Here is a 13,660-nt window from a genome sequence, read left to right on the forward strand (position 1 = left end):
ATTGAAAACCTGAATACGAGTCTATGGTGTGGTATACATATTTTAATTTACCAAATTCCATAAAGTGGAACACATCCATCTGCCAGATTTCATTCCTTTGAGTACCCTTTGGGTTACTCCCTGCAGGCAACGGTGTTTGATTATAGAAAGAACAAGTAGGACATCTCTTTATAATGTCCTTAGCTTGTTGCCATGTAATGGAAAACTCTTTCTTTAAGCCTTTACTATTGACATGCTGTTTTTTTATGAAATTCTGAGGCCTGCAGAACGCTTCCAATCAATAATTGGTCAATTTCAGCGTTACCTTGTGCTAGAGGGCCAGGCAGACCTGTATGGGACCGAATGTGTGTTATGTACATTGGACAAAGCCTATTCCTAATTATGTCCTGTACCTGGATAAACAATGAAGTCAATTCTGTTTCATCTGGTATGAATTCAGCAGTTTCAATATGCAAGATAACTCTTTCTGCATATTGTGAATCTGTAACTATATTAAGAGGTTCTTTAAAATCCCTTAGCACCATAAGAATAGCATATAATTCTGCCTTCTGGACAGAATTATAAGGACTTTGTTCCACCTTACTCAATTCTTCCGATTTAAAACCTGCTTTCCCTGGTTTATTTGCATCGGTATAAAATGTCCGGGCTCCAGTTATTGAAGCATCACGTACAATTCTAGGAAGAATCCAAGAAGTTCTCTTTATGAGGTTAAGTCTATCACTTTTGGGATAGTTGCTGTTAATTTCTCCCAAAAAATTAGCACAAGCTCTTTGCCATGGTTCATTATCTTCCCATAACTTTCTTACTTCCTCAGTAGTAAAAGGTACTATAATTTCTGCTGGGTCTATACCTGCTAGTTGATGAAGTCTCAGTTTACCTTTTATAATCAATTCAGAGACCTTTTCTACATAAGCTTTTAATTTTTTACTTGGTTTATGAGGTATAAATATCCACTCTAAAATAATATCTTCCCTTTGCATTAAAATCCCTGTAGGAGACATTCTGGAAGGCAGTATGACTAGAATGGAACTAAGATTTGGGTTCACCCTATCCACATGTGCCTCCTGTAATTTTTCCTCAATCATTGTCAGTTCCTTTTCTGCTTCAACTGTCAATTTTCTGGGACTATTCAAATCTTTATCACCATCTAAGGTTTTGTTTAAATGAACTATTAGATCAGGTGTTATCCCAACAGCTGGTCATAGACTGGAAATATCTCCTAACAATCTTTGGAAGTCATTAAGAGTCTGTAACCGGTCTCTCCTAATTTGTGCCTTTTGCGTTCGAATTTTCTCTAACCCTATTCTGTAACCTAGGTAATTAATAGAATCTCCTCTTTGAATCTTTTCAGGGGCAATTTGTAATCCCCACCTAGGCAAGACTTTCTTTACTTCTTCAAATATATTTTCCAAAGTATCTTTATTTGAATCAGATAATAAAATGTCATCCATGTAATGATAAATTATGGACTTGGGAAATTGCTTACGAATTATTTCCAATGGCTAATTAACAAAATATTGGCACAATGTGGGACTATTGAGCATCCCCTGTGGGAGGACAGTCCATTGATATCTCCTAGTAGGCTGAGAATTATTATAAGTTGGAACTGTGAGAGCAAATTTTTCTCTATCCTTTTCTTGCAGAGGGATAGTGAAAAAACAATCTTTCAAATCAATGACTATAAGAGGCCATTCTCTTGGTAATAGAGAAGGCAAAGGAATTCCAGATTGTAGCGGACCCATAGGTTGAATTACCTTGTTGACAGCTCTTAGATCTGTCACCATTCTCCATTTACCAGATTTCTTTTTTACAACAAACACAGGAGAATTCCAAGGGCTGGTTGATTTTTCAATATGGTTAGCATCTAGTTGCTCTTGTACCAGCTATTCCAAAGCCTGTAATTTATCTTCAGCTAGAGGCCACTGCTTGATCCATATTGGCTTCTCAGTTAGCCATTTTAAAGGTAGGGCTGATGGTACCTCTAAAGGTTTGCTATTGGCTGTATGTTCTTGTACAGCCTGAATGGCTGGTGACCTTTTTCCATAATACCTCATTATATCCTTCCCAGAATTGTGAGTTCCTGGAACTATAGGAATGTTAATCTGGGTATTCCATTGCTGTAGCAGATCACGGCCCCATAAATTTATTGTAATATTTGCTATATATGGCCTTACTCTTCCTATTTGCCCTTCAGGCCCTATGCATTCCACCCATCTTGTGCTTTGTTTTACACGAGATAGGGTTCCAATCCCCAGGAACTGAACATCTACCTCTTGAAGAGGCCAATTCGGATGCCAAGATTCTGGAGTAATGATACTTACATCCTCACGTGTGTCTAATAAGCCTTCAATAAAAATGCCATTTATACAGACTCTTAGCTTTGTCTTTGATCATTAATAGAAGTTTGCCAAAATATACGTTTACTCTGTCCTACTGAATTTTTTGACTCATTCTCCACATGTAATTCATCATTTAGACCAATATTACTTTTTATGACAGACATTGGAGTTTTTAATTTTCTTGGTGAGACACATTTTCCACTGTAACTGGGAATGACTGGGCCACTTTTGGCTTGGGGGCCTGCGAGAGGCCCCTCAAGGAGTTTCCCGATGGTATTGGGTTGCCTTGTCTGTCTGTTGTTGACCTGCATTTGTTGGACCAATGTCGGCCTTTACCGCATCTCCTACATATACCTGAAGGCTGAGGTCTCCTATTTTTGTCATTCCCAGAGGAGATATTATTCCTAGAATTTCTTTGCCTACAATCCCTTTTCAGATGTCCCAATTGACCACAATTTAAAGACCTGGTAGTTTGATGTCTCCTCATACCTTTGGAAATCGCTTCTCCTACCCAGGATTCATCATTATAGCCAAATGTTTCAACATTCATTGTATGCTGTATCCATTCTTCCATAGGTGCTGATCTAGATCTTAAAGGCCCAATTATCTTTATACACTCTGTATTTGCATTTTCAAAAGTTAGAGATTCAAGAAGTATCCGTCTAGCTTCTGGGTCTGTTACCCCTATGTCCAGAGCCTTAATTAATCTTTGCACAAAGTCAGTAAAGGGTTCTCTCTGTCCCTGCCTAACCCTGGTATATGATTCGACCCTTTTTGCTGGATCTTGTATTCTATTCAAAGCATTCAAGGCTGCTTTGTGACATAAGGACAGCACTTCTTTGTCATAAAGAGCTTGGACCTGTGAATCAGCATATGCTCCTACACCAAGAATTTGATCTTGGGAAACCTCCAGACCTTTTGCTCTTCCTTGCTGTTCCATATGTTTGGATTCCTCTCTGAAATAAATTCCAAACATCAAGGAAGGTCCATCTCCAGACACTAGCTGAGAGAAATCATGGGGGGTAGCTCTGACATTAGAAGCCCAAGTCCTTATCACTTCCTTAACAAATGCAGAGTGCAAGCCATAATTAACGACAGCTTGCTTAATTTCTTTTAAATCATTCATTGCTGTTGGTGTCCATCTAGCTTCTTTAACTCCCTTTGAGCCTTTAGAAGTTGACCCTTTGTCAGAATAAATTACAGGGTATGTCGTTAGAACCCTGGGTAAGCCAGTTCTAACAGCTGGTGGTGGCATTGTATCCTGTCCTTGTGCCTTCTTACTCTGTTCACCAGCTCCAATAATTTCTTCAATCATTTCTAATCTTTTTATCATTGTCTCCCTTAAATCCTGAATCTCCTGACCTACCCGTGTTTCTAGGAATTTCACTAAGGTATCAGTTTTTTGGTTCCCATTCTGGAGGTACATTCTATCTGTTACCTTATCAAAACTTTGTGTGTGTGGTAACGTCTGAACGTCAAATTCAACAGCCCGAACCCTTTCAGGTAACTTCCTAGTACCCTTGGATATGGAGTCAATTTTGTCTAACATAGTATTCACTTGTTCAGATAACCCCTGATTTTCAATAGTTTTAATCCTTTCAACTAGTTGTTCATTATTAGTCCGTAAAAATCGTATCTTTCTTAATGATAAAATGTTGAAAAGTAAACTGAAACCTAGTAACAAGTAAATTAATGTATCCCCATAGTCATATAAACCTTGCATGACATAATCCATTGTATTAATAAAGAAAACAGTAAAATTGGCATTGGAAACAAAAACTGCCATATTACCTCTTGTCTACTAGGCGGCGCTGTTGCCAAGTCGCGACTAGAACCACTGCAAAGGTGACAAAAACGGTGTCCTGTTTCAGTGTCCGCCTTAGTATTTGTCAAAAACTAGGAAATATAAGTTGCTCAAGAAAGAAAATGTAATTAAATCAATTCCATACACGGAACCAGAAACCCAGAATCCAGGGGTGGAGAAGAGCAACCCAGAAGCCGCATATGCCTACACGTGGCCGAGTCATTCTGATTTACGCCACTAAAGCACCACACTTCCAAGGGAAATTTAAAAACAACTCAGAAAAGAGCAAACCAGACAGGCAGAGACTGTCCCGAGCCTCTGGAGCTTGGGAGGCATGGGGTTTAATTGAACTGCTGGCTCCACACACAGGGCACAGGGCGCAGCTGAGGGAGGGCTCGTGACTAGCCGAGCTGGCAGCAAGCAGTTGAGTAGGGGGGAAAGGGGGTTCTACAACCAAACGTTGGGTGCCAGATGAAGGCGTAAGTCACAAATAATCCCACACCAGTTTGGAATTATGATTAATAGAATGGTTATTTATTCATAGGGGAAAAAAACTTACAGATTACCGTCCCAGACAGCAGCCCCTCTGCGTGAACAGGAAAGGAGTCTAGGAGCCGGAAGCGGAGCCCAAAGCCAGAGAGAGAGTGGAGGACAGCCACTGCTTTTTTAAAGAGAGAGAGACCACGCCCCAATGGGCTGGTATCTTAGCGACTATTGGCTGAAGGAGCAGAAGGAGCTCCCACAGCAGACCTAAACAGAGAACTCTCAACAGAGGAATCTAAAATGGCTGAAAAACACCTAAGAAAATGTCCAATATCCTTAGTCATCAGAGAAATGCAAATCAAAACAACCCTGAGATTCCATCTTACACCTGTAAGAATGGCCAAAATCAAACACATTGATGATAACTTATGCTGGAGAGGTTGTGGGGTAAAGGGAACACTCCTGCATTGCTGGTGGGAATGCAAGCTGGTACAACCCCTTTGGATGTCAGTGTGGCGATTTCTCAGAAAATTAGGAAACAACCTTCCTCAAGACCCAATAATACCACTTTTGGGTATGTATCCAGAGGATGCTCAATCGTGCCACAAGGACATGTGCTCAACTATGTTCATAGCAGCATTGCTTGTCATAGCCAGAACCTGGAAACAACCTAAATGCCCCTCGACCGAAGAATGGATAAGGAAAATGTGATACATTTACACAGCAGAGTACTACACAGTAGAAAAAAATAACGACATCTTGAATTTTGCAGGAAAATAGGTGGAGCTAGAAAACATTATTTTGAGTGAGGTAACCCAGACCCAGAAAAACAATTATCACATGTACTCACTCATAGGTGGTTTTTAAACATAAAGCAAAGAAAGCCAGCCTACAAACCACAATCCCAGAGAACTTAGACAACAAAGAGGACACTAAGAGAGACTTATATAGATCTAATCTACATGGGAAGTAAAAAGTAGAAAAAGACAAGATCTTCTGAGTAAATTGGGAGCATGGGGACCTTGGGAGAGGGTTGAAGGGGCAAGGGAGAGGCAGGGAGGAGAGCAGAGAAAAATGTAGAGCTTAATAAATATCAATAAAAAAATCGGTAAGTAAAGCAATGTTTCTATATTTAATATTTGTTTGAGTTTGTTTGCTTGCTTGTTTGAGATGAAAGTCTCATCATGTAACCCTGGCTGGCCTGAAACTAGATCAGGCTGGCCTCAAGCTTACAGAGATCTGCTCACTTCTGCCTCCCAAGTGCTGGGGTTGATGGCATGACCCACTGCACCTGGTCTGTCTCTGTGGCAGTAGAATGATGGTTAACTCACTGTAGATAGGCTCTGTCCAGTGGACAGACACCCTGTTAACTCAAAATACATACAGGCAACAGCATAATTTGAATCACACTAGACTTCGCAAGAATACATCCACATCGTTCTGGAAAGCACCTTTATACTATTTCCAGCCTCTTCTCACGGAGAGAGTCATTTATGTTGTTGCTGAGTGCACAAAATGCAGCCCCCACAGTTGGAGGTGGCTCAGGTGATGAGTGCTCCTCTAGCATGCATGAGACCCTGGTTCTCACCACACTAACTAGAGGATCTTGCCCATAACTCCAGCATTTGGTAGGTGAAGGCAAGAGGGTTAAGAGTTTAAGGTTATCTCAACTCCAGAGGGAGTTAAAGGCCAGCCTGGGCTATCTGAGTCCTTGACTTTTGAAAAAGAGAAGAAAAGTTATTTGTGTTGCCAGAATCACACGTTGAGGGCCTGAGAAGGTGGCTCTGGAGTGAAGAGCACTGTTGAGATTGCAGAGAAAACCAGGCTTCAGTTCCCAGTTCCTGAGTGGCGGCTCACACAGTCTGTTTTGTAGCTCCAGTTGTGGGCGGGGCCGGGGGAATCTGATGCCTCTTTTGACCTCTGCAGGCACTAGGCATGTGTGTGGTTCAAAGACATGCAGGCAAATATTCATATGCATAAAAATAAGGTAAATAAGGCTTTAAAATATTTTGATCACAGAATGATTTGTATTTCAATGATGGAGGTCATTTCCGTTACAAATTTTTGACTTCTTGAAGAAAAGTGCACATTAACTAGATGGCAGCTGATGGAGAGAGCCCACAGCGGGGGACCCTGGCTTCTGTGACTCCCCTCTCCCCCAGCACTCCCCTGTTAGACCTTACCAATGTCCAGAGGTAGCATGTGCTCCTGCTGCCTTGGATCAGGGCTGACTGACTACCTAGTTGAGATGGAGGTGAAAAGTTAGATAGGAAAGCTGTCCTGGACATGGACAAGCCCGTGAACTGGAAATGTACCAAAATGTCCTCACTTCGGAACCCAGAGGCACACCAGCCATCAGACAGGCCTTGGACAGAAAGAACGTGCGTGCGTTAAGACAGTGGAAACATGGGGGTGGGGTGGAGGGCTGGGGAGATGACTCAGAGGTTAAGAGCACTGGCTGCTCTTTCGGGGGTCATGAGTTCAATTCCCAGCAACCACCTGGTGGCTCATAATTATCTTCTGGCATACATGCAGGCAGAACGCTATATACATAATAAATAAGTAAATCTTTAGCCGGGTGCTAATAGTGCACGCCATTAATCTTAGCACTCAGGAGCTCTGTGAGTTCAAAGTCAGCCTGATCTACAGAGTGAGTTCTGGGACTGGCTCCAAAGCTGCACAGAGAAACCCTGTCTTGAAAAACAAAACATCAACAAAGAAAAAAGAAGTGGAAACAGCCATATTGGTGTTCTCTCCCTATTACACCATCACAGTGTTAATTTCGGCTATGGCATACCACTAGAGTGGAAGCAGCCATGCTGACATGCTCTCCCATCACTCCCATCACAGTGTTAATTTCTGTCATGACATGTCACTAGGACAACTGTATGTGGGAGCTTTCATTGGCTTCTGCTTGTGGGTGCTGTAGACTTCTGAACTCTGCTGCAGTCTTTTGTACACAGACAGCCAAGGCATGTCAGTTAAGGCTCTTGCTGTCATGGACCATGTTTGCACCCCAGCCTGGCCCTTGCTGTCCTTCTGTCACCCACCTTGTTTCCTGGCTCAGCATGTATTTGTTGCATGAATCAATAGGTAAGTTAATAAAGTAAATAATCAGCATGTTTTTGGTGTAGCTGTTTGGCGAGCTCTTCAGCACTGAGAAAGACGAGAGCTATGAAGGGCCCTCTTCCTCTAGTGTGTCTTGCTGTGACCACGCCATGTGCGACATACAGGACAGACCTGAGTCCTCCCAGGCTGCATAGACATGATGCTTGGTGTGTGTGTGTGCACACGCGTGCATGCCAAAAAAGGGCATTGGATCCCCTGGAGCTGTCGTTGCAGGCAGTTGTGAGTCACCTGACATGGGTGCAGGGCACAGATGCGGGTCCTCGGGAAGAGCAGTGTGTGCTGCTGTGTTCATTCTTCTTTCTCTGTCTTTCAGGCTGGAGTGAAAGGGACACTGGGAAGACTGGTTGGAATTTTTGAGGTAAGTCTTTTAATACCTTTGCTCTGGAGTCATTCATAGCCACGTGGTCCTAAGTTTGGAAAGGGCCTTCTGCAGCTCGTGAGTGTCCGAACAGGCAGCACAGCAGACGAGCATTCTCTGCTTTTTAGGCCTTCATGGGCACACACATGCACACACGCATGTGCATATGTGCATGTGTACACACACACTTATACTTGCATTCACACTAAAAAAAGTCTGTCCAAAGGGTGTGCTCTCTATTTTGGTGGAACCAGACAAAACAACAAAAGCAGAGGGCATCGTATTTCTGGGCAGCATATAGTGTTTCTTCAAGCATCTCAACCCACTGAGGAAAGGTTCTCCTTCTGTCCTTTCTGTGCCCTTCAGAACCAGGAGAGGAAGCACAGGACGTATGTGTATGTGCTCATTGTCACGGAAGTGCTGGAAGACTGGGAAGACTCAGTGAACATTGGTAAGTCACGACAGGACTCGGGGCAGCTCCCACACCAGCCCATTATGTCCAGGCACCTGCTGGAGTAGCGTGCTAAATGAACAAGCACGCCCCTCTTATCGCTGTTAACATTTGAGGTGTTAAAAAGGTGTCTAAAAAAAAGGTGAGACTGGGCGAGGGTGGCATACGCCTTTAATCTCAGCTCTCGGGAGGCAGAGGCATGCGGGTCTCTAAGTTAGAGCAGGCTAGTCTACAGGAAAATGAAGAAGAAGCTGATTTTGGGAATAGGGTCAACAAGTGGGAACATGTGCCATACAATTTAGAAATGTTTCTAAAATAAAGTTGGATCTTCCCCAAAGGGAGGCAATACCTTTTGAGCAGATACTGCCCTGGGGCCTCTGCCATCAGGACCAAAGATGAGAACAGGATGCAGTCTTGACTTAGGCTCTCATCATACCCTGGGCTGGGGGTACAGGAGCAGAGGGCCTGCTTAGCTTGTGTGTTGTGTACCTGTCCTTGCCACTCAACCTGGCAGAAGCCACACCTAGGTTTTAAGGCACCATTTGCTTGTTAATACCCAGACAACCCTTTTCCTAGCATCTTAGCTTGTTCAGTATTAACTCCAGTGAGGCATCTGAAGCACAGGGCAGGAGCAATGGGGCTTCTCTCGGTGTAGCCTGGGTGCACTTATTACTTCTTTTAAGATTTATTATGTATGCAGCTTTCTGTCTGCATGTATGCCTGCAGGCCAGAGAGGGCACCAGATCCCATTATAGATGGCTGTGAACCACCATGTGGTTGCTGGAATTTGAACTCAGGACCTATGGAAGAGCAGCCATTGCTCTTAACAACTGAGCCACCTCTCCAGCCCCCGGGTGCACTTACTTCTGACCTTCCTGCCTAACCGCTCAAATGCTGAAGGTACAACTGTGTACCATCCCACCCAGCTCCCTGTTACTCTGGTAGTGAAAGTTTGGGTCTTTGGTGTAAATCTCAAGAGAACAAAGCTTTTGAAATGCTAAACATCTTCATGGTGCTGTCACGTGGAAAAGTGGCTAGTGCTGCAGAAATCAGGGCATAGCAAGAGTTGTGTGTGCACTAATTGCAGCCTCCTTGGAATGGGAAGTAGACAGTAGATGTGGAGGTCACACCTGTCACCGTGTCTAAGAGAATAAGTAAAAAAACAATTGGCAGTGATAGGGTGAGGCTAGGACTGTGGCTGTGGAGTGGAGTGCCAGCCTGTGTGCAGTGTGCAGAGGTCCTGGGTTCTCTTCTCCAGACCTCGAGTGGGCCTGGTCATCCAAGCCATTCTCGGAAGCACTCCAGCAGCAGAGCTCTGGAAGGCCAGTGCTTCCTTGGGGTAGTTCCTCTCCTAGGAGTTTAAAACAGCAAATAAGTATCTTTTTTAAAGGGCTGAGGATTTAGCTTGGTGCTAGAGCATTTGCCCATTACATAGAAGGCCCGGGTTCCATCTACACATATGTACAACCTGACTGTATATATGGACATGTGCGTAGAGATAGATATAAATAAAATATCCCACTGCCAGGTGCTGGTGCACTTAGGAGGCAGAGGCAGGTAAATCTAGGCCAGCCTGGTCTATAGAGTGAGTTCCAGGATGGCCAGGGCTGTTACACAGAGAAACCCTGTCTTCAAAAACAAAAGCAAAAAATATAAATAAAAAACTAAGTACAATTTAAAAAAAAAATTAATCCTTGGGGACTGGAGTAATGGCTCAGTAGTTAAGAACACTGACTGCTCTTCCAGAGGACTGAGGTCAGATTCCCAGCACCATGTGGAAGCTCATGATCCTCTGTGGCTCCAGTTTCAGGGGTTCTGATTCCCTCTTCTGGACTTTGTGGACACTAGGTACACATGTGGTATACATACATACACAGACAGAACACATAAAATAAGTAAGTCTGGAAAAAGAAAAAGCAGAGTCCTGTCAGGTACAGGGTGCCGGATGTTACTGAGGCGGAGTTTTCTGTAACTGATCTTCAAAGCAGACTGGACTATAGACATGGAAAACGGAGCACCAAGGGGCCCGTGACTTGGCCAGGACTCCCCAGTTCATTGGAGCCAGTGATCCACAGGGGTCCAGCACATGACGTCATGGTCTTGCTCCTGACTGGGCTGGCTGTACTTTATCAGCTTCTTTCTGCACTGTTGGAAGCAGACGCCTAGACCTCACACCTTTTTACTGCCCACAGAGCCAGAAGAGGTGTTTTATAAGAGAAAATCAAGCTGGTCGTGGTGTCTTACACCTTTCATACTAGTGCTCTGGAGGCAGAGACAGGAGGATCTCTGTGAGTTCAGGGCCAGCCTAGTCTGCATAGCAAGTTCCAGACAGACACCAGGGCTACGTAGAAGGACTATACCTCAAATAAATAAATAAATAAAACATCAATTTTAATAAAAGACTCAAAGTAGTAATTTGTTAAGTTTGATGGTTCTTTGTGTTGTTTCTGTTTTTGTGCTTTCTTTTTTCTAAATTAGCATGTGTGTTGTCTGTACACGTGAATGCAGTCTTTGTTTTATTTTCCTCCTGAGACAGGGTTTCTCTCTAACAGTCCTGGCTGTTTAGGAACCAGCTCCATAGACCAGGCTGGCCTCAAACTCCCAGAGATCTGCCTGCCTGGGTGTGTGCCACCACTGCCTGCTGTGTGGATGCACTCTTGCCGTGATGCACATGGAGTCAGAGCAGCTCTATGGAACCTGTTCTCATCTTCATTTCTATGTGGTTTCAGAACTTGAGCTCAGGTCACCAGGCCCACACAGTAAGCGCCTTTACCCTTAAGTCCTGTTTTCTGTGGCAGGCCCATCACTTACACAATTTTTAAAATAAAAGTGTGATAGCAGATTATATGTCAACCGTTATGGTGATCCTGGCAGCTGATGGTGGTGTTAATGTTTGCCAAGGATGAGAGTTCCGGACCCCTCTGTGGAGGTGCGAGCTGACGGCGCTAGAGCCCTGGAGAGGCTGGTGTGAAGAGCGCTGCTTGCGGTTCTGTTCTGAGTCCCAGCCCGTCTGTCTCCTGCGGTTGGTTCTGTAGAACATTTGAATTGTGGAGAGTGCTAGCTTTACTTCTGTTAAGAAAGTATTGAGAAGCATTGCTTTGGGACATAGGGTTGAGTTAGGCTCTCATGTACCAAGGCTGGCATTGGTTTCCCTATGTAGCCAAGGATGTGCGTCCATTCCTGATCCTCCTGCGTTCTCCTCCAGTGCTGAACCATAGGCACCACAGCGGCCGTGAAGCCTGGCTTGGGTGTTCTCCCGGTCCTCTCAGAGCTGTCCTCCCTGCCCCATCTTGTCTTCATCTCTCCCCTCTGCTCCACAGGACGGAAGAGAGAGTGGTTTAAAATAGAAGACGCCATTAAAGTGCTGCAGTGTCACAAGCCCGTGCAGGCCTCGTACTTCGAGACGCTGAGGCAAGGCTACTCTGCCAACAATGGCACCCCTGTCGTGGCCACCTCGTACTCCAGCTCTATGTCAGGCATCAGATGACTGCAGACTTCCTGCCAGAGCCGGAGAGTGGAAACCGGACTGAAATGTGGCTCTCCACCGCTCCTCACCCTCCTCACAGCCCCCTCTTTCACCCAGGCATGGCGGGCAGCAGAGAGGGTGCACTGAGGTGCTGCTGTGGGTGTGGGGTGATGTGGGTGGGGTGTGGTGTGATGGGAACTGTCTTCTCTTTCTGTTTTTCCTAAGGGTGGGGACTGGGATATAACTCACGAGTTCTTTCCTGCATGCTCCATTCTTCCCTTGCTCACCCACCCTCTGAGAGAGGGAACCCTTGGGCTCTGAAGCGTTCCCATTTGCCTCATCCCAGCCTGGCCAGATATTTTCTAATCCCCCCCCCATTAAAAGACACCCATGTGAGATGAAACTTCCTAGGACTCTGTCCTGTGACATGCTGTTGAGCCCCATGGGTTGACCGTGTTTCCTTCAGGATGCATTTGTCTGTACATTATACCCTGACACGATATGTAAATGAGTGATTTAGAAAGAGGAGCCTGACTGTTCAGTTTTTCAGTTTTGCTTTTTGTTTTTTCATTTTTATTTTTATTTTTTATTCCAGGTGTTTCTAGTTTAAAGCCCCTCACACTTTACATGTTTGTTTCAATGCTAGTGACTAGGCAGGTTTCCCTGTCTTCTGTCCCCAGCCACGGTGAACTTTGCTATCTTCCTCCTGCCCCTGGGACCCTGGCCTTCTCTAGGCTGTTTCCATGCCGAGGAACCTGTTTTCTGTTACCAAGCTTGGAGCAAATGGCCTCAGCCCAGAGCCAAAGAAGCAGTGATATGTTCACAGTAGGCTTTAAACTGGATAACCTCACTGTTGCCGAAACTGGACCATCAAGCACCACGTCTGTCCTGCTGGCTGGGAATGTTTTTCATACCGCTATTCATCGCTGACATGGCCTCTCTTACCCTTGTACGCCTTACACCACGCTGACCTGGATATGGCCCCATGCTCTGAAGCCATCCTGCACAGTCTTGTCCCCATGCAGAGAGGCCCCACTGAGGTCCTGAGACGTACACGGGGCAGAGTGTGCCTGTGTCTCTGAGTCTGAGCGTGTGCCAAGGGTTACACCACGAGCGAGCTTGCTGTCTGCCCTGTGTGACAAGTCGTCTGTAGGAGGGGCTCACTGCAGCCCTCTGGCTTGCTACAGGCCCCTGTTGCTGTTTCGTGCCGAACTCATCTGTCAGTTGTGTTTAGTTGGGAAGTAAAGGGTCTTGGACAGGGCCTTGTGCACGGAGGGTGGGAGGGAGCTGATGCCTGGCTTAGTGTGGGGCTTGGTACTCTGTGGCATTGCCTGTGTTGAAACGTAGCCAAGATGTGAAATTAAAATAGTACTTCTCTTATTTAAAAACTAATAAATACTCAAACTTTGAAAAGCTTTTGCTCTTCATTCCACCTAAAGAATGTATGTGGTGACCTCAGGCATCAACATTCAACACTGTGGTACCAGCTGGTGAACTTTGAATTTTACATGTCTCTAATTTGCATTTTGTCCCCCAGTGTTGACACTCAGATCCCAACTCAGTATGGATGGGTGGGGTCTTAGGCTCTCTCAGACCTCAGGGACAGGAATGGCCTCCCAGGGCAGGGACC

General features: G+C 44.9%; 1 protein-coding gene across 1 annotated transcript in view; it reads left to right on the plus strand.

Moving 5' to 3' along the window:
* Nudt3 (nudix hydrolase 3) overlaps positions 1-13,443 on the plus strand; it is a 54,203-nt gene extending 40,760 nt beyond the window's left edge. The window contains exons 3-5 of the mRNA XM_085679907.2: positions 8,069-8,113; positions 8,480-8,564; positions 11,885-13,443. Of these exons, the coding sequence (XP_085536033.1) occupies positions 8,069-8,113; positions 8,480-8,564; positions 11,885-12,051 (297 nt within the window). The 3' untranslated portion in view covers positions 12,052-13,443. The remainder of the gene's footprint in view (positions 1-8,068; positions 8,114-8,479; positions 8,565-11,884) is intronic.
* The last annotated feature ends 217 nt before the right edge of the window (positions 13,444-13,660 follow it).

This window comes from Myodes glareolus, chromosome 18 (genome assembly GCF_982192425.1).
Source record: "Myodes glareolus chromosome 18, mMyoGla1.1, whole genome shotgun sequence".
Lineage (NCBI taxonomy): Eukaryota > Metazoa > Chordata > Mammalia > Rodentia > Cricetidae > Myodes > Myodes glareolus.